The sequence below is a fragment of the Hesperophylax consimilis genome, chromosome 8 (assembly GCF_061612785.1).
Source record: "Hesperophylax consimilis isolate HC1 chromosome 8, BYU_Hcon_1.0, whole genome shotgun sequence".
NCBI classification, from domain to species: domain Eukaryota; kingdom Metazoa; phylum Arthropoda; class Insecta; order Trichoptera; family Limnephilidae; genus Hesperophylax; species Hesperophylax consimilis.
In genome coordinates, this window is record NC_142843.1 from 26,335,441 (window position 1) to 26,355,082 (window position 19,642).

General features: G+C 35.2%; 1 protein-coding gene across 4 annotated transcripts in view; it reads right to left on the reverse strand.

The window, feature by feature from the left end:
• Positions 1–19,642, reverse strand: part of dpy (fibrillin-like protein dumpy) — a 297,715-nt gene that overhangs the window by 122,554 nt on the left and 155,519 nt on the right. For all 4 annotated transcript variants that reach the window (XM_089634031.1, XM_089634030.1, XM_089634029.1 and 1 more), the window contains exons 3-7: positions 2,779–2,980; positions 1,353–1,457; positions 1,002–1,118; positions 536–667; positions 129–244 (exon numbers count right to left, since the gene is read on the reverse strand). In XM_089634031.1, coding sequence (XP_089490157.1) covers positions 129–244; positions 536–667; positions 1,002–1,118; positions 1,353–1,457; positions 2,779–2,980 — 672 coding nt within the window. The remainder of the gene's footprint in view (positions 1–128; positions 245–535; positions 668–1,001; positions 1,119–1,352; positions 1,458–2,778; positions 2,981–19,642) is intronic.

Genomic DNA, 19,642 nt, shown 5'->3' on the forward strand with positions numbered 1-19,642 from the left:
TTTTGAATTCGATGTTCGAAAAAGAAATAAACAAACAAACGCATGCGCGGTGAAGATCGTAAATGCGGGAAATTTAAACATGCGAAAATAGAGCGTGAGGGTAAGTTTGCATATTTTAAAATACTTACGCCATCGTAGGGGTTTCCAGAGAATCCATCATTACAGTTACAGGTATAATTTCCTGGCAGATTTGTGCAGATGGCGTTTTGTCCGCACGTATCTGGATGGATACATTCGTTTATATCTGAAAATAATAATAACATTCTTATTTGTAAATACAGAACAAAATTATGTTTTGTTTAGATGTTATACAGTGATAGGGCTTTTATTTTTATTAAAAATTTTAGATGCCACTGCGTGGGAACACATCTTCTGTGGAAATGTTTTTTCCCGTGAAATTACCGTAACATTGTTGAGTTCTACAGTTCCGCAGGTCGGTAGGTACTTAATAATTAGTTACCCATTTATTTAAGCTGTAAAATGATAAAGAAACAAATCTGAAATGATAAATGAAAATTTTTAATTCTGTAATTACCTCGGCATTCTTCCTCACCGTCTCCTTCATAACCTTGATTACATTTACAAATGAAGTGAGCGGGAAGGTTGCAACACTCAGCGTTTTTCACACATCTGGATTTGATTCCTGGATCCTCGCATTCGTTTATATCTGAAAAATAATGATGCATCGTTCACAACGGAATCATTTTAATAAATTGTTGGTAGGTATGTACTTATTTACAAAGAAGAAAATAGGGCCGGTTGAGGCACTTTAAAAATCCATAGATCTTAACTGCATAAAGCCGTGTTCTCACACTTTCATCTGGTGGGAACGGCTAGGCTCATTGCCATTAGTCTTCTTCGTATTTCCATTAGTATTTAGATAGGTACTAGCTGGTACTAGGTAGGTACTTATTCAGTTTTGTTTATGGCTAGGTTAGTGTTACGTAGGTAGGTACCTTTAAATGTAAATCTAAATAGGAAGAGTATTTTATTAGTCTTACCTTCGCATTTGAATCCATCTCCGATATATCCAGGAAAGCATGAACATTGAAAACTGCCTACTGTGTTCGTGCAATGCGCAAAGACGTCACAGGGTCTAGATTTACACTCATTTACGTCTGCAAATAGAAAACACGTTATAGTTTTATAATTAAATAGTGATCTCATTAATATTTGAGGGAAATACACAGGACAACATTATTTTACAGAATAATGTGTAGGTGTGAAAGCCTCTTGAAAGTAGTAAATTGAATATATCTTTGGTATCTCCCATTTTCCTTGAGATGAAAACAACTCTTCAACCCACACAGTATTTCGAAAATTGTGTTGGTTTAGTAGTAATGGAAACTTACCGGTTTCTTGGCAGTTACATCCACCGAAACCGTCGTTGCAATGACAAACTCCATTTAGACAGACACCGTTGGTGCATTCGGTTCCGTCTTCTTTGGTACAGTCATCTGGAAACAAAAACAATTACATACCTTGTTAGATAATACAATAATCTAATAATATTACCAGGAAATTAGAAAAGTGAAAGACCGCCATTTGCAATTTTTTTTTTTAATATCGTGTGGTGCCGGATTCTAACTGGTAATTGGCAGTAGGACTTTTCGTGGTGTTGCCATAATAATATAAGGAACTAACCTTACAAAAAACCGTGTAGCTTTTTCTGTAAGCAGTCGATTCGACAAATTTACTTTCTAACGAACAAACATCTTCAACAAACGGATTTCTTCACTACATGGTAATAACGTCTGGCAAAGTTGTACGTGGGTTGGTTGTAATTTTTTGTTATTGACTTTAGGGCGAAGATGGACACCGTATGTTAAAATTTATGTTCAACGCGTGGAAAAGGAGAAAACCTTTCACATTTTATTCGCAGGGTCGTTGGTATATACATAGCAGCCTGGAAAATAATTAATAAATATAATTTACGACCTACGTGACAGGGCGATAAGATCTTTGGCTCTGCGCCGCATACTTAAAAATATCTGTCGGTTAAAATAGCTGCAATTTGATCCAAAGTGGAAGATATTACCTATTGCTATTACCTATGTGAATAGCTTTAAGATATTAGATAGTGGCTTAAAACAACTTAAGCTATGTTAAAGCTTTAAAGCGGTGACTACCTGAAGAAAAAAAAAAACATAAAAAGACAGTAAAAAATGAGCGAAATTTTAGAAGAAAAAACAAATAAAATTACTGATTTCCATTGTTTGTCTTTTGAATTTAAGTGTGATTTTCAAAATTTTCTTTGTTTGAACAAATTCTCAGTTCTTTGTTTGAACAAATTCAGACAAGCGATAAAGTACCTGCCTATAATATAATATTTTAACAGAACTTATTTTAACTGTCCCTTACAGAATTGGAAATATAATATTCCTTAAATGATTTTCATTGTCTTTTACAAAATTGTAATTATAATATTCACTGGTCTGTGCTAATATTTGTCTTCTTCTTTCGTAAGGTGGGGGATAAAGGGAAAAATAAGGTTTATGAGACAACCAGGGCCTCACCCTGTGGACCTCATAATTTCTTTTATAAATGTAGCGGGCATTCATCGACTAGATGTTCAGAACATAGATAATATAAACTAGGAAACTAGGCCATGAACCATGAATTACTATGAAAACGCTCGCACAACGCTTCGTCAACATCATTCACCTATAGAGGCTGGGTACCATAGATAAAAAAAAATCGCTGGTACCTACCACAAATCAGTAGATACTACAATTATTACTGGGGCTCTTATTTATATATGTACATAGTTTCACTTACTTGTGCATTTTAGCTCCTTTCTGAGTTCATCCGAACCCTTGAAACAATCTTGTACGCCATCGCAAAGTTTGGACAGTTCGTAAAGTTGCAACACTTCAGTCGAGTCGTTCACCTGACAGCCGAAATATCCGTCTTCTAAATTTAAAAAGAATACTTCTCGTTTTATTCCTAGTCCGATCCCGTGTTGGGATTGGGTCGCTACCTGCAAAGAGAAAATAAACACACAATCAATAAAAGATCCCTTTGATCGGAGTACAATGGACACCCCTATCAAACACTCAATATTGATACAGTATAAAGGGGTCCGCAGACGTGAGAGAACGATTGAATCACTTTTGTAACCTGTTTAGAATCAAATTAGAATATTCTATTGAGCGTTAAAGCTTTTATAAGTTTGACCGAACCAACCAATCCAATATTTGAATCTCTTCATTTTTGTTAACTACTAGAGCGTTTCATTTAATACAATTTGTTTATGTCATCTACGAATTAATACATTTCGATCATGTATTTAAATAAATATGTAGGTACCAAAAATATAAATATACTGTAAATACTTGCTTGAATTATCATCTACTTTTGTTTTGTTCTATTCTCTTTTTGTCTTACCTGCATCATCAAGATCAATTCATACAGTATTCTTTTCTTTTTGCTAAATTTACTACATTGTGTTTACGTATCGCTATGATACTAACTGCTAGTAACCTAATATAATACTGCTAATACTGCTGCCAGGGGAAGAAACACAGTATCCTCCTTGATAATCTCAAGGACGATGCTGTGTTTTTACTTATAACACCTCAGCACAGGTTTGTATACATAGACTTATTTATTATTTCGTGTATGAGAGAACATAAATTAAGAATAAATAAATTAAAAATCTACATTTTGTGAACAAATGATTGACTTCTCATCTATAAAGCAGATCTGTGTAGGTACCTACTGGAGCTGCAAAATCTCTCGAAGAGCTTTGACGACTTGAAATTTAAGTAGTTTTTGCTATAACTGTAGAGTTTCGAGATTGATAAAGCTATTTTCAGTGTGCAATGTGAACAAATTCCAACATGAGTTATAGATCTTTGAAATATCTCCGTCAAAAAAATAAAAAAATAATAATTGGAATATTGGTTGTACCACTGTAATCAAATAAAATAGCGGGCGACGCCGGGTTATGAAAAAAAATAATTTACTCTAAGTTATTTTCTTTCAACAATAAAATTTAAGTTTGTTTGTATCTAATTGGAATTACGCAGCAAAAAATACAAAGCAGAACGTTTTTTTGTATAATTACAATTGTTTCATGTCGGCTGGCTATTTTTTTTACGTTGGTATTAGAATGTAAATTAATACTACGTATAAGAGTGAACAGAGTTATATATACCTTCATTATTAGTCCTCTAAAACCGAAAAAAATACGGTTTAGGCTACCACTGCAAGCTAGGTCCATTATTACATTACGCACACCGGGACGTTATATTTCGATGAAATTCGTAAACCGGGACGTTCCTTATTGCTCCGGCTGAATTTCGGCCATTTCAGTATCAAAACCATGTTAATAATAATTGTTTCCAATCAAATTGGTACCGGGGTTATCTAAACGCTTTGAGTTTGCATCTCCAGCATCGGGGCAAGTCAACTACAAGGCAATAAGCTCATATTTTCGGTAACACAAGACATATCATGTACCGCTAACCGCACCAACGTTTTACTACATTTTCTCCGCAAATCTGTCAGTTTTGCGGTGCGCGCGAATGGGATAACCAAACTCCCAACCTCAATATAGGCAGTGTTTATTCGTGTGAGACAAGATGATGTACAATTACGATTTACAATTTCATAATTGGCATAATTTTTTTTTTTTTTGTATTAGGCAATTCACCCTAAAAAGAGTGCTATGTGGTTGGCATAATTAATTATATTATTATTGTATCGTTGTATAATTAAAGATTTGCTGTCAACTTTTCCTAAAATATATTTAAAAAAAAATAATTTTTAATTTAAAAAAAAAAAAAAAGAAAGACAAACATTCCCGGGTTACGAATATAACCCAACAATGTTTGAAAATCTCCTACTACCACCACAGAAAGCCGAAAATGTTGCTTGTGTTGTGATGGAGGACTTAGCCAGCCGAGGAATCGAACACGCGACGCTCGGGTGAGACCCAAGCGCTATGCCCACTCAACCACTGACCGGTATATCTAAATAAAATTAAAATAAATAAAATATCATCGCAGGTTACAGGACATTGTTAGGCTAGCTTTAGACTTGTAAGTTTTTTCGTAAATTTACGACTTCTAGCCAATGGGCATATTGCATTTTGAAAATCCAATATGCCCATTGGCTAGAAGTCGTAAATTTACGAAAAAACTTACAAGTCTAAAGCTAGCCTTAGAGTATCATACAATCGGCTATTATGTTACGTATACATACGCGAGCCGAACTGCCGAACTGAACCTAGACTTATGGGAAAAGAACTAAGCAACCGCAAATGGCGCGAAACGCCGCTTGCAGTTGCTTTGTTCCTTTCCCGTAATTTATTTATTTATTTATTTATTTATTGTTTATTTGCAAAAACAGTATGAACCAGAACATTGGAATATCGATAATTAACATTTACAAAAAAGTGAATAACAAATAGGTACATTTACAAGTGGGACAAAGAAAAAAGTTTCAAATTTAGATTTACAATTTTAAGTATTGAATAATAATATTTCACGTTTAAATACGTTGTAGGACATGTGGAAAATATCCACATTTCCTGCGTTCGTTCAATATCTGAGGTTCGGTTCACGTTTCGGTTTGCAAATGTATACGTACCATTAGACTCTTAGTTTAATGCACGCATTCGCATTGGAGGAGCGTACAGACTTAGTCCAATTGGCCCGACTAACGGTAGAATATCATGCAATGGTAATTATATGAATACCCTCTTCCTAGTTACGATTACAATTATGTACTTCCACGGTTAACATTCTATGACACACAGACAATTATTATTATAAGGATTGTGGGCTTAACCTTTAAGAAAATGTAATTATTATTTAAACTACGTTGTTGTTTTAATCATTTAGGGTTCCACTCAAATTGAGCAAATTGCAAACACAAATCGGAATGTGTTTATTAGAAATTGGTTTTAATTGGCATGCCTATTTGGTGACAATATTGCATTTGAATTTCTTCGAAACAACTGGGCTTTCGACTAATCTTATGCACATATAATATGCGGACTTGCTGAGTCTGTTTTACACGAATTACATTAGAGTCTGCGAGGAAACACTAGCAGCATTTATCTCTTGCATTGCCTCTCCGGCAAGAAACCCGGCGAACAAGTGCAGAACACCTGTTCATAGTTGATGTTGACAGCATGAGAACGAATCTTTTTTGCGGCTCTTTCTTTTGTAAATGGATCGTAAGTGGAACGAGTTTGCAGCATTCGTTTTTGTTTTGAATTAAATCCCCTTTTAAGCCCTTTCCTTCAACCGCCTGATATTGTCACCCAATAAGGAGACGATATATAGCAGTACCATAGATAGTTCGTACATACGTCATCGACGATCGTCCTCACACGTCTTGCAACAGAAGATACTAGAAAGATTTCGTCACGTACGACCTTTTTCTGGGACTACTATAGTTCTCCTGACTCTAAAATGACAGCCAGAGCTGACAACTCGATTTTACTCTTATCTAATTAAAACAATCGTGACTACAAATGATATAAAGCTTTTAAACAAATACCATAATTACTATAAGTTGTGGTTAAATCTGAGTAGCAATATAATACACATTTTTTCGATTTGTTTTCTCGCGACACAAAATTCACCCGGAGTGGATTAGAATCTTTTATTTGGTCAATGAGATATACTTGCGTGGTAAAACAAAATCAATCTAAGCGCAGCTGTGTATTGAATGGCGAAAAAAAACACAAGCATTCTCAAGGCTTGTCACGGGCCATTGCGAAACTGTTTGAATAAACATTGAAAAAACTTATGTTTGTGTGAAATTCATATTAACAATATTACCCACTTATTTTAACAGGCTTTGTGCGGATATCCGCGTTTATTGGCACGCAAAACTATTTGGTAAATTGTAGAACATTTATCTATCAAAATAGTTATACCTAGACTGCATGCAAAATATGCCATGCGCAGAAAGGGCGTGATTTATTATTAGTTCACCAGCGTCTGTTGATGGCTTTCCCGCAATTGCCTCCTCCAGGAACGATGCTAGGGAACGGAATTTTGTTTTTCGTCAAGTTATAAGAGCTGAAATCGAATCTTCAACCGGTGTAGTTGCAGTACTGCATTAGATACAACAAACCAATAAACTTATAAACCAACAAAAACTTAATGGTTAATAGTTTCTAATTAGAGCTTTCAGTTTTGCGAATGTAAACATGAAAAGAAAGAAGTATTAAAAAAAAAATCACACATATGGACTAGATTCAGCCCACTCAGTAAATAATGTTACGTATCATGATCTTTCAAAAATGAGATGAATTGCAGTATTTCATTTGTGTGTAATGATCCTAAAATTAAAATGAAGGTGCCCGGATGCATTATTTTAGATTATTAGTCGGAGTATCTAGGTTATAATGTTGTAGTTTTATTTCCTTGGTGTAAATTGTAAGCCACGGTACGAAACATGGTATGAACTGAGAGCCTAGTGGAAAGTGTAGAGAGGTGGTAATACCACTTACGAATCACGAACATAATATTATCTACGTGATGTAAGTGGATTCGAGACACTCAAATTCTACAGCCATATGGATGGGATTACGTGATTTTTACGTGGGATTTGTTGAAAAGAAGATAGGGCCTCGATTTATTTATGACCTATTTGTGTTGTTACTTTCAATTATTTTGTAAACAGTGTGGACTAGATTTAACTAAAATATCTGATTTTGTAATTGTATACCAAGTACTATAGTGTTATCAGGGGTGGTCCGAAAAGTTTGAATGAGGTTGGGCCTTCAAAATTTTCCCGATGATCGTACCTTCCACCCAACCTAACATAACCTTAAAATTTCGAAAAACATCCGAAAACCACATAATTAAGTTTTTCACGGATAGGTAAACAAGTGTTGTTATCAAAATTAATCTTGAATAATTTGCAGACAATTGCTTTGGAGGATATTTAATTAAATTCATTAACATACTCGTACTAAAACTTTCATAATATTTGACATAGGTGTCTCGCATTGCGCAATGTTACGAGAACCTCCAGTCAGTACTTGCTCGTAGGTAGAATCCAATCGAGAATGTAATTTTTGCCACGGATACTGCGTAGGATAGAAGACTTTTCCTAAAATGGAAGCACGGGTGAAAGTTTGTGACGTATCTCTCCTTATTTGCGATAGATTTTTTCCTATGTCTAATTATTGTTGTAAAAACTTACGACATTTAGATTTCGACAAGTAGACACATTTGGTGACGGGGCGTGGGAGATTTTTTTAAAACCGAGATAGCTATACACAGTGGCGGATCCAGGGGGGGGGTCACGGTGGTCATGACCCCCCCCCTGGGCCCCAGCCCAGGGGGGGTCATGACTACCTAGGTCCTGGGCCCATCCAGGACCTAGGTGGACCACTAATTAAAATTGTTAAACATAATGTTTTTATATATTTTTTGTCACAATATAAATTTTATTTAAGTACTTTCAATATTTAATTAATTTAATATAATACTTTGTTTGACGGCAAACGCATTATTCGGGAACGAACGCATCGAAAATTCGAATGTTACCGCGTCACCGCGCACCGCCACCGGCGCGCGCTTCGGCCGCCACCTTTCATATTATTATGACACATTTCGTGTAACCACGTGTGACGCTTGCGCGATATTTGCATTTGATATTTGTTTGCCGGGTTTGAACACGCGATCTCCGGATCGCTAGCTGGCAGCCTTTCCCCTCTACCATGGAGGCCGTCGAAATTTTACTTTTTGTTTTAAAATAATATATATTGTATTCGTTTTAATTATGCTCTTTTTGGAATAAATTCAGCATAGGTAGATGCAAGTTATTTATTTTCACCGTTTTTTTTTAAGTCTATGTATCCATAAATTGATGTATCTAATGTAGAATATTTTCATTTGAGAAATTTTAGGTTGACGAATATAATGCTTAAATTCAGTATTGGTAGATCAGAGTTAATATTTTATAAGAATAATTTTTAAATATATGTAGCTGTGAGCTGTTCCTTGAAAATGTCTAATACTGAGATTTGTTTGCCGGGGTTCGAACCCGCGATATCTATTGTATTTGTTTTAATTATGCTCTTTTAGGATAAATTCAGAATAGCTAGATGCAAGTTATTTATTTTAACCTTTTTTTTAAGTGTATGTATCCATAAATTGATGCATCTATTGTAGAATATATTTAAACCTAGCTGTGAGTTGTTCCATCATCATTTCTAATATTGAGATTGGTTTGTTGATTTGTTTCCAAAAAATTTATTTGTAAATAAATTTTACAAAAATTTTAGATGTGGAAATTTGATAAATTGTATGTAAATTTGATAAAAGTACATATACCTAGTTTTGTAAAAGAACGTATTAGTTACATTTTGTTAATATATATACATATTATATTCAACTTAATCAAGTTTCTTTTTATTAATATTTATATGTACCTATTAATAATTCACTTTCAGAATATTTTTGTTTGGATTGTAAATAAATAAAATCAATTCAAATTTTATAAATATTTACTTTTATTAGCGTTCCCCATAGTTTGAGGATTGTCGATAATATTGACTACGCTGCCGGCTCGGCCGCTGCTGGCAAAATAGAATGGACAGTATTCATCCACCAGGTAACAAGGTATTAACAAGCGTATGGAAGCATCGGCGAACGGAGATCTCGCTGGGCGCTTCTTACGTATTGCAAGCACCGCGTCATGGCAACAATATTTATTTCAAATTACTTGCCTCGTGCAAATCAGGCCAAAATATGACGGTGCAAGGCGCTCGGTTTTAAAATTTATAAAGCACAAGAATCGAAATATTTCCAGCGTTTATATTCCTCTTAAATATGGAAGTACAGTACTTACATTTATTAATAACATTTGCTGCACACGATTGGTCCTAAAGGAGTTCAAATTTTTAATTCATTCGGCCTCACTATTGAGAAGAGCACGCTGGAAGGCATTATTCTACTCTTCGATAGACTGGATAGACACTTCATACCTACAGTGAATATTACAGTGGAACGATTCAAATTCTTTACCAGGAAGCAAAGAAATAACGGTCAACAAGCTGTTATTATTTGTCTATTTTGTCGTGACAAGCAAAGTGTTACAATAATAATGTCGAGTCAAATTCTGCAAATGCAGAATGCTACGGATATGGTTGGCGAGTGGAAACGTTTTAAGCAATCATTTCTTTTATATATGATGGCGAATAACTACAATGAGGAAAAGGAAATTCAAAAAGTTGCAAGATTCCTACACACAATACTATGTTGAAGACACACCTGACACCATGTTATATTGTGGTGAAATAAGAACACGATTAATAATTGTAATCTGTACTGTATTGGTTGACAATTGACATTACACGAGCCTACGCCGCCCGGGCTTGCGGAGCAAAAGACAATCTTAATGATATACCTAGTGTTACCATATCCAACAATACCTACTTTTTACTTGTATATATTATTATCAAAATTAAATTATAACTTCTTGTAACTGTAACTGACCGGACCTAAGTCCTCCATCACAACACAAGCAAGCATTTTCGGCTTTCTGTGGTGGTGGTAGGAGTTATTGTTGGGTTATTCGTAACCCGGGAATGTTTGTCTTTCTTTAAAAAAAAAAAAAAAAAAACTTGACCACGACTACGTGACCCCCCCCTGGCGCCAAAGCTGGATCCGCCCTTGGCTATACAATGCTCATACAACATTATCATGTGTAAGTTTTATTCAATAAGGATATCTCGTGAATAAATTAACTAAACTCTAACAATTTTTTTTTCGAAACTTTTCCTGTTTGTTTTTTTTAAACTGTTTCCAAATCGACGATTCGGCAGTTTATTAATGACACAAAAATTAACTTGTATAATTTTTCATGCATATTAAAGTTTATAATGTCCAATTAACTAGCGACGACAGTTATAATAAGTCAGCCATTATATCAATCCCACCTTATTGAATGATGAAATCTAATTTACTTTTGGAATTTTTTACCGTATTTTCAGAAACCGTATTTGATTTTAAAAATCGCGCTCAGTGTTCTCAAAAACGCCATCAAGTTGGACATTAGTAATGATGATGTCAAGGCGAGAAAGAGATTTCTTATAAAGGAAGTTACTCGTGATGTGTGGGTTTTTCACTTCTTCGCGGTCCATATAACTCTCTCCAAGGGCTTTCATTCTATTAAAAATGCATCAATTAGTTATTACGGTAGGATACTTAGATAAGAGAATTGATGTATTGATACAAAGAGTGTTCTACTGTAAGTGTATAATTATTAATAAATAAGGCGCAGAAACTGGATTCTCACCTGCATCTTGTTTGATGGAAATGGGAGTACAGAGTATATGTAACAAGTACACGAACGATGCAGGCACTGAACTATGCTCTCGTAGGATTATTAGAACCAGCACTACTGCTACAATTACTCAGGTCTTCGGAGCTATGACTCGCTTCAATGGTTCCGCAAGGTGAATGATTGCAGGTAGCACTGCCACGGTGTACTGGCGCATGTAAAGATGTCACGGATGGAGAGGTACGCACCGGGAATGCACCAAACTGTCACTCGTCATTATTTTTCTCGATCTTATTAGGTGTTACATAAAAAGTTACCATAGTGGGAACTAAAAAAAAAGATGCCACAATACTCGCTTGAAAAAGATGCCATAATAAACATCTGAAACATAATTTCAGATGGAAGCAATCTTCAGGTGTTCGGAATGGCAATAACCGTGAACAATAGATTGCTATGAAATAAAGCACGCCTTTTGTCTTCGGTAAAAGTGGGAATATCTTCTTGTAGTATTTTATAATTTCCGGTATTTTACAATTTTTTGTATTTTTCATGCTTCACTCCGTAACTTACCTACTTTGACCCTTGCAGAATTATAGTTGTTTTTGAAGTTGATCAAGAATGATCTGAAGCTGGAATAAACTATCGTGGAATCTTTGTCAACATTGGTTAGAAATTATTTTTGCTTGGTTTTGACACCTTGAAAATGTACGTTACTGAAGACGTTGCAGAAATCTGGGAATACATAACTAGAGCATGTTGGAAGCTTCAATCATTGTATATTATCAACGAGGACAAAGATGTGTATGAATGTAGAATACGCTCGTGTCAAATATTAATGATATATGATTACTCCTTCACCGTAACTATATTTACAGTTTAACTGCGGGCACCAATGTTCAAATAAGTACTTCATACTTAAATAAGTGTTCATTATATTAATTGAGCGTTGTATTCTGTAACTATTACGTAACAGCAAGTAATGAAGTGACAGGAGAGCGAGATAAAACCGCGGGGAAGAGAAGAGGAGACAAATTATTATTGCAGATTGCAGAGGTCTTCTTAACTGTGGTACCACCGCGGTACTCTGCGGTACTCCCGCCGCTGTGGGAAGATGTATAAAACGCCGCACCGTAACGGTAACGCCTCGCCCGGGGCTGTGTTTTGGATAGCGGTAACTGGTTCTTCCGAAAACGGAAGTTGTCCGTGGAAAGAGTTCCACTCTTTAGGCGGATCGGGAATAATGGTCTTAGTGGCACGGGAACGGTGATTCCAGCCACGCTTGCAGTCATTACTTTGCATGTGTGTATACGCTGCGCACATTGAAATGAAAACCGGGTATACAAATCAACGGGATAAATTTTGTATCGTCTCTTCAATAAATATACGATCAAAATCAGTGCGCAAGCAAAGACACGAGTGGGTGATTGTTTAAAATTTAAAAAAAAATTTAATTTTTGCATAAATGGTGGTGTTATGTGCCGACCTATATTTCAACAAGCACCATCGAAAACCCCATTTATTTTACTACCTAACAACTTATTAGGTGGGTACTAAACTTGGCGACATAATATCTTTATTCCCTTAAGCGATAATTTATACATATTATATCCCACTTTAGGTTAGGTGTTTTTCCGGTTTTTAATGAAAACCATTGATAGTTCTGACGACACCAAATTATGTTTTTCCGGGAAGGTTTAGCCAAACATCGTGGTCACTGTCTGAAACCGCATTTTTAACGCCCCTCTGCCCTTTTGGGTGACAAATCACGGTGCATATATTATTATTAAAGACTTCAAAACTCAGTTCGGAATAGGTATACCTTGGAAACGAGACTGGGGTCCAAGGTGCCTTTCAGCTTGACCCATGAGTCAACGCTTTCAGATGACCGACATTCGTCAGCAATGAAATCCCAGGTACTGGTATTTCGAGGAAACCTTCTAAAACCTTCAGCGATTCCAGCAATAATAATTCGAGAAGGCTTGAAACGCCGTTAGCACAAATCCACTTGTCACATTTATAATGGAGTAAGTATTATGTAGTACCTATCACATTGCAAAATACGCATTACAGCTAATTCTATAACTGTACATTTGAACGTAACTATCTAGGTATCGGGAAATTATTAATTTAAAGTACCCTTTCCTGGGTAAAATGCGTTGCACTTCACACTTAATATAGGGGCAAGATATCTATAACGTAAACATGCAAGTTTTACGATGCGCCTACAGTATTATTATGGACTTTGAAGAATTTACGCTAGAATGACGTCGTTCGTGTTATTTCCTAGCGGCAAAAGTATCTAAACAAGCCGTTATGCATTTTTATATTATTCTTGTGAGGAGAGCGTACACTATGCAATGTGCAGTGTGTAGTGTACTTTACGGACTGCAACAGGTAGAAGGTATAATGCACTCCAATGTGCATACAGTGCAACCGTTCTGATCGACTTACTGTATCACAAGGAGTAAGGAAGTAAAAGACTGATCTCAAATGATGATTATTCATTTCTTGCTTGTAATTAATAATTATTTCATCCTACGCGTAGCAGTACATATTAATTGCTGTACTGTAATGGAAACATTACAAGAACACCGTAGATAAAAAAATACACAGTGAATTCATACTTTATTACAAATTAGTCAAATAAAATTGTGGACGCCGGGATTCGAACCCGCAACCTAAGGATTTCTAACCCCTAACCTAACCCCTCGACCACGGAGGCCGTCTCATTCCATAACATACTGTAAAGCACATAAAAGAAAAATAGGGAGAGTTCAACACAATTTTTTTTAAAGTTAATCACTTTAAAAATATCCATACCCAATGAAAAAAATAAATGATGGTAATTTAATGAAATTACTTGATTTAGGCGACTTATCTTGCAGAAGAACCATTATCGATTCAAATTATTATTATTATTCAAATTAGTGATTGGCTCAATGGATAAGCCCGACATAACAAAGCTAATAACGTTCCAAGTGCCAAATCGTAACACTAGGCTTCCAGAGCTGTTCTTTGTTCATTCATCCAAAACTAACTATTTCATTCCTTCCCCATTTCATAGGATACACAGGCTTGGAAATAAATTCAGTTCCGTAGATATTTTCATTAATTCCATACTAAAATCAGCAATTTATAATTTCAATTTCACCAGTATTACTTTATATAATCTATAACATACTTTTTATGTTAAAATGGACCAAATTTATTCTCTACTTTTTCTTTTACAGATGATTTTAGCTATTTACTCGGGGCAGGTATCAATACTGGATTTAAATATATATTACTGAAATTATTTCTATTTTTATTACGTTACATAATTTTACTGCACTTATGTAATTTATTAAGATTTGTTTTTTGTAAAAGGGCGTAAATAAATATAATAATTCAATAAATATAAGATTAACACAATTAGACATAGGCATATATTTTTGTGTATACCACTTAACATGGGTACCTATTGCTAACACGTTACAACAACTTTAGTTCTTGTAATAACGCTCCTGCAGAGTGTTAATATTTTTTTATAAATATGTATGCAGTAATTTCATTTAAAATTAAATTCATTTTGCGAAATCAGCGACTGGGGTTCAAACCAATCATTGATAGAGCAAATTGGTTTCCACTGCTGTTAACAATCTTAATTCGACATCTTGACGTCTGATTTCGAAACATCCATACAATCTTCACGCTACCAATTTGTGAAATGAAAGAGAATTCTTCGTATTCAAGTGGTGCTAAATGGACTATAATTTTAACGCTGGTAACAAACGGGCTTCCCGTTTAAAAATATACCATAATAATCATTGAAGGTAGGTATTTATCGAAACAAATCAATTGTTTCATAAATCGTTTGGAACACAGTTTCAAGTCTCCGCCTAGCTGTCGTCTACTTTATTTAATGTAATGCTGTGTTTCTGGGAATGTTAAATTTCTCTGTACAATCATTTCTCGAGTTCCGCTGTTAATTTTCACGACTTCGAACCTGAATGGACAATAAAAGCTGAGTATTCCAGAAGATCACAGAAAGGTGAACTGTTTATTGCCATTCCCCTGGTTTTATGTGTAATTTGGGACTGCGCTAGCAATCCTAGGCATTGCTTTGTTGTTATCCAGAACTACGTTCAAGCAACTTTATTTCTTCCTTCCTATATTTATTCCTTTAGACGGGCCAAAGATAACTGTTTGCAATCTAACGAGACATGCCGTACAGATAAGTTGGTGCCGTGGACCAAACAGTATTGTTGGGATAGACAAAGCAGGCAGGTAACAAATTCAATGGATGTGTAAAATATCCACTCCCCGTTAGTTGAACAACATTATTTTTAATTAGAGAAGTTACTGTTCAATTTAAAATCAAAGCGAATGAATGTGCCATTGTGCTCATGCAAACCGGAATACGTAGGAAATATTTGCTGATTATAATCATATGGAAAAGGTATAATTACATTTAGGGAACGCATCCATCATACTATAAAGACGAATTTATTTGGTAGATGTCCGTGCTAATGTCGATATTCAGGAAACTATGCAAAAAAGTAAACATTTAGTTAGTTAGTTCGCCTTTTAACTGTCTAACATGTAACTGAGTAGATACTGTATATATCGGTAAATAATATTTATAAATGTTATAGTTACCTACACATATTATGCAATTCATTGATAAAGACGTACAGATTTACTGTCATATTTGTTCAGACAACCAAAAAGACAATTACCAAGGAGCGAAATGTTTTTACACAGGCAAAGATGCAATTATGCAATTAGTCATTAATTGTCAAGCTTGTAGATTTATCTACAAATGTAGTATAAAAAAAAGACAATAATGGATTAAAAAATGATTGAGAGATACCTACGATTATTAGTACGCTATGAAAAGTATTCAATAATCGAACAGCGAAATCACTACTTTTAGAAATCTTTACGAAATTTCAATGCAGCTGGTTGGTATAATAAATACGAACACGGAATCTCGGGGCACGCAGCCTTCACATAAAATATTGATTTTCATTTAATAACACTGTTGCATTACAACAAGATTATGGGACACGATACAGTAAAATGGATGTTTCATTAATTATCGGATTGGGTACGTGATTAGATGTGCCGGCCGTAAAAAATAACTCGGGGCATGAACACACTATGTAACTACTGACTAGTAATGTTAGCCACAAACTTATACCTGCATATGTACATAGATAAAAGCCTAGTTTATTTTGAAGTTTAATAAATAAAAGAAACATGTTGAATTTAGTTAGAAAGTACTTCATTTTATACAGCAGGGTAATGAAGAAGTTCACGATGATAAAAAGACCGTAATCTTATTTGAAATTAATTTTTCATCCATTAATTTAGATTATTAATTTAATTTACTTAATTTAAAAATAATTAAAAATTAATTAGATAGTTAAAAGCATCACTGTAAATTGAGACAGTAAAACTACTTAAGAAAGAAATCACTGAGTAAAGCTAATTTCTCATTTTCAAAATATACTGTCATTACATAGTTTTTCATTTAATGTCATCTTTCTCAAACAACAATTGCTTGGTAACTCTAAGATCATGCTTAGTACCCTTTTTACCAAAATTTTAATATATTATAATGTAGTAGGTAAACGAACAAAAAAGGGCGTGAACATAAATAAACAACCACTCTATACAATAAATTTATTAGGATTTTCAGAATTCATCCGCGCATCCAGGAATTTTTCATTCAACCCTAAGGAAAGTTTTGTAAATTACAAAAGCTTTTTTCTGATCCACATTTATGCTCAGTCGATTCTCCATCACCATCATCTGTCAAAGTATTCCATTGATATATTATTTTTACGATGTTAAATTCTTCAGCAGCTTGGTTATCGGTTGTTGCGCACTTGGTTCACGCTTGTTTTGCAGTAAAACACGAATGCCCGTGAATCACGAGCGAGAAGGGGCTGAGTGACTGCTTGCCATAAGCCCCATAGTCTCTATTCTCCCCATCGATTATCCCAGCCGACGCGAGTGCGAAATAAGCGAGAGTGGAGCCTTCTAGCTTTTAGCCTCCCAGCTCCCGGCCCTCCCCTCGAGAATTTATCGTCTAAACGTATTAAATGTCTGCACCTACAGTAATTTTATTTCATACACGTAGCTATCGATAAGCAATTTTCATGTCTTCGTATTCTGAATGATGCGGGGAGAACGGGTATGGAAGTCACGCGGGTTGTTTGTCACATTGATTGGCTAATAACTATATAGATGTCACTTTGTTTAGTATTATAGGTGAATAAGAGTCCGAATGAGATATAGTTTTACATTTAAAATAAGAAAACAACAAAATTTATTTTCATTTGCCAGCTCATTGGAAGGTGAAGTGGTAGATATTTTTATTTTGAAAGTTAACAAGGGTTAGTTCCTCTCTGCCTCAGTCTTATATTACACTTATAATATATATGGCGTAATACGCACAGAGTACCTTGCACAAAAACATAACTCATAAAACCTTTAAAGCTTGGGCTTAGGTACTTCCCTGTATAAGAACTATTAAATAACTTCATAGCCTATCTCGTGATCTGGTTTGACGTCTTTAAGTCACACAACCGTCTTTTCATAATCGTTTATCTCCCCCCCGTTGTTCCTTCATCTCGTGACCTTAACCATGATTCACGGGGACTGCTTTCAAAACGTCACGATGTCCTATGCACTCGAGTGTGATAACTCGCTCCGGCGCGTTCCGTTTACCTCTCGCGGAGGATGCATTCCAGCAATAACCGGGCACACACCTCTCTCGGTACATATTACCATTTACAAAACAAAGAAGATTAACTATTTCAGTGTGATTATCTTATAGGAATGCAGCAAGGTTGAAAATTCCTCGGGAGTTGTGAGATTTAATTTAAGTGAGTAAATAACACTAGATTTGTTAACACTTATGTATATAATATTATTAGAGCTGCAAAGAAGTGAATAACGCAGTGAGTAACACGTGAAAGTTCTCTACAGTCCATCTAATGAGGCGCGGTTATCAAGGAAGGTAGAATCGATATTTGCCTCCCGGCATAAACATTTCCCGGTATAAAGTTCCTCAAACAAAACGAAGAAGATGAACAGTTTCTGTGTCTTTATCTTATAGGAATTTATTTATTTATTTAAACGCCCATTGGGCTTTTACATACATTGTTATTAGTGTTATTACATTAACTATGTGACATTGAAAAGTTTACGTACATATATAAATAAAATAGTTATTATATCTGTAGTACATAAATGTTTTACAAATAATACAGAATACCATTATGGAGAACAGTTTTTTTTTTTCTTTTTTTACTTACTTAGAAAAATAAATGGATTGAAATTAATCAGCATTTATAGGGACTTAAAATCATATTCGAATTGTTATTTAAATTACAATATTAATTTGTAAGGAATGCAGTAGAGTTGAACACTTGGTATGTTGTGCAGTTAAAGTGCACTATAAAGAAGTGAATAACACGAAAGTTGTATCATGAAAGTTGTTTACAATTTATCTAAATGATATCATAAGCATAGATAAAATTCTAAGGATGGTAGTTCGAATCGACTTTTGCCTCCAGGTTTGATACTGTTTTAATGTTGTTATTTTTCTAGTGTCTTTATCCGAGATTCAACACTATTTTTTATTATTGAAAAACAGAACAAACTGCCGCCTGCAACGTTGCAAGCATCAAGTAATGCATTGAAAAATAATTAAGGAAAAGCGTTGCTCTGTCAGGGTTCAACGAAACTATGTGCACATAGTGTGGGGAATGCATCACGCTTTATAACATCTAGTGTCAACCTCAATCCGATTAGATGATCAGGCCAGATTAAATCAAGAGGAAGCGAGGGACTATAATGATTGCACCTGGTAAACCTAGTGTACCCGGGGAGTAGAAATCGCAGAAGATAAAGAGCAAACAACGATGCAAATAGTGGAGGTAAATAATTAAAAAATAAAGATAGGCGTTTCTTTGTCAGGGTTCAACGCAACTATGTGCATATCGTGTGGGGAATTCATAACGTTTTATGGTATATACTGTCAACCTCAATCCGATTAGACGATCAGGCCAGATTAAATCGAGAGGAAGCGAGCGCCGGGAATGATTGCACCAGGTGAATCTACTAGTACCAGGGGAGCAGAAATTGCAGGAGATAACGGGCGAGCACCGATGCAAATAGTCCGCCGCCAAGAATGCGCACAGGGGGCAATGGACAGCGATGGACGCTTCCTGCCTCTCAAACTGTTACCTTTATGGGAAAACCAATTTTTAAAATGCAGAGAAGTGTCGCGTCTCAGTGGCCGGCGATGCGTTAAATCACCCGCGCTGCATTATGTCATCCTGATACGTGACGGAATTATGACGGATATTACGAAAATTGTTAACCAAAC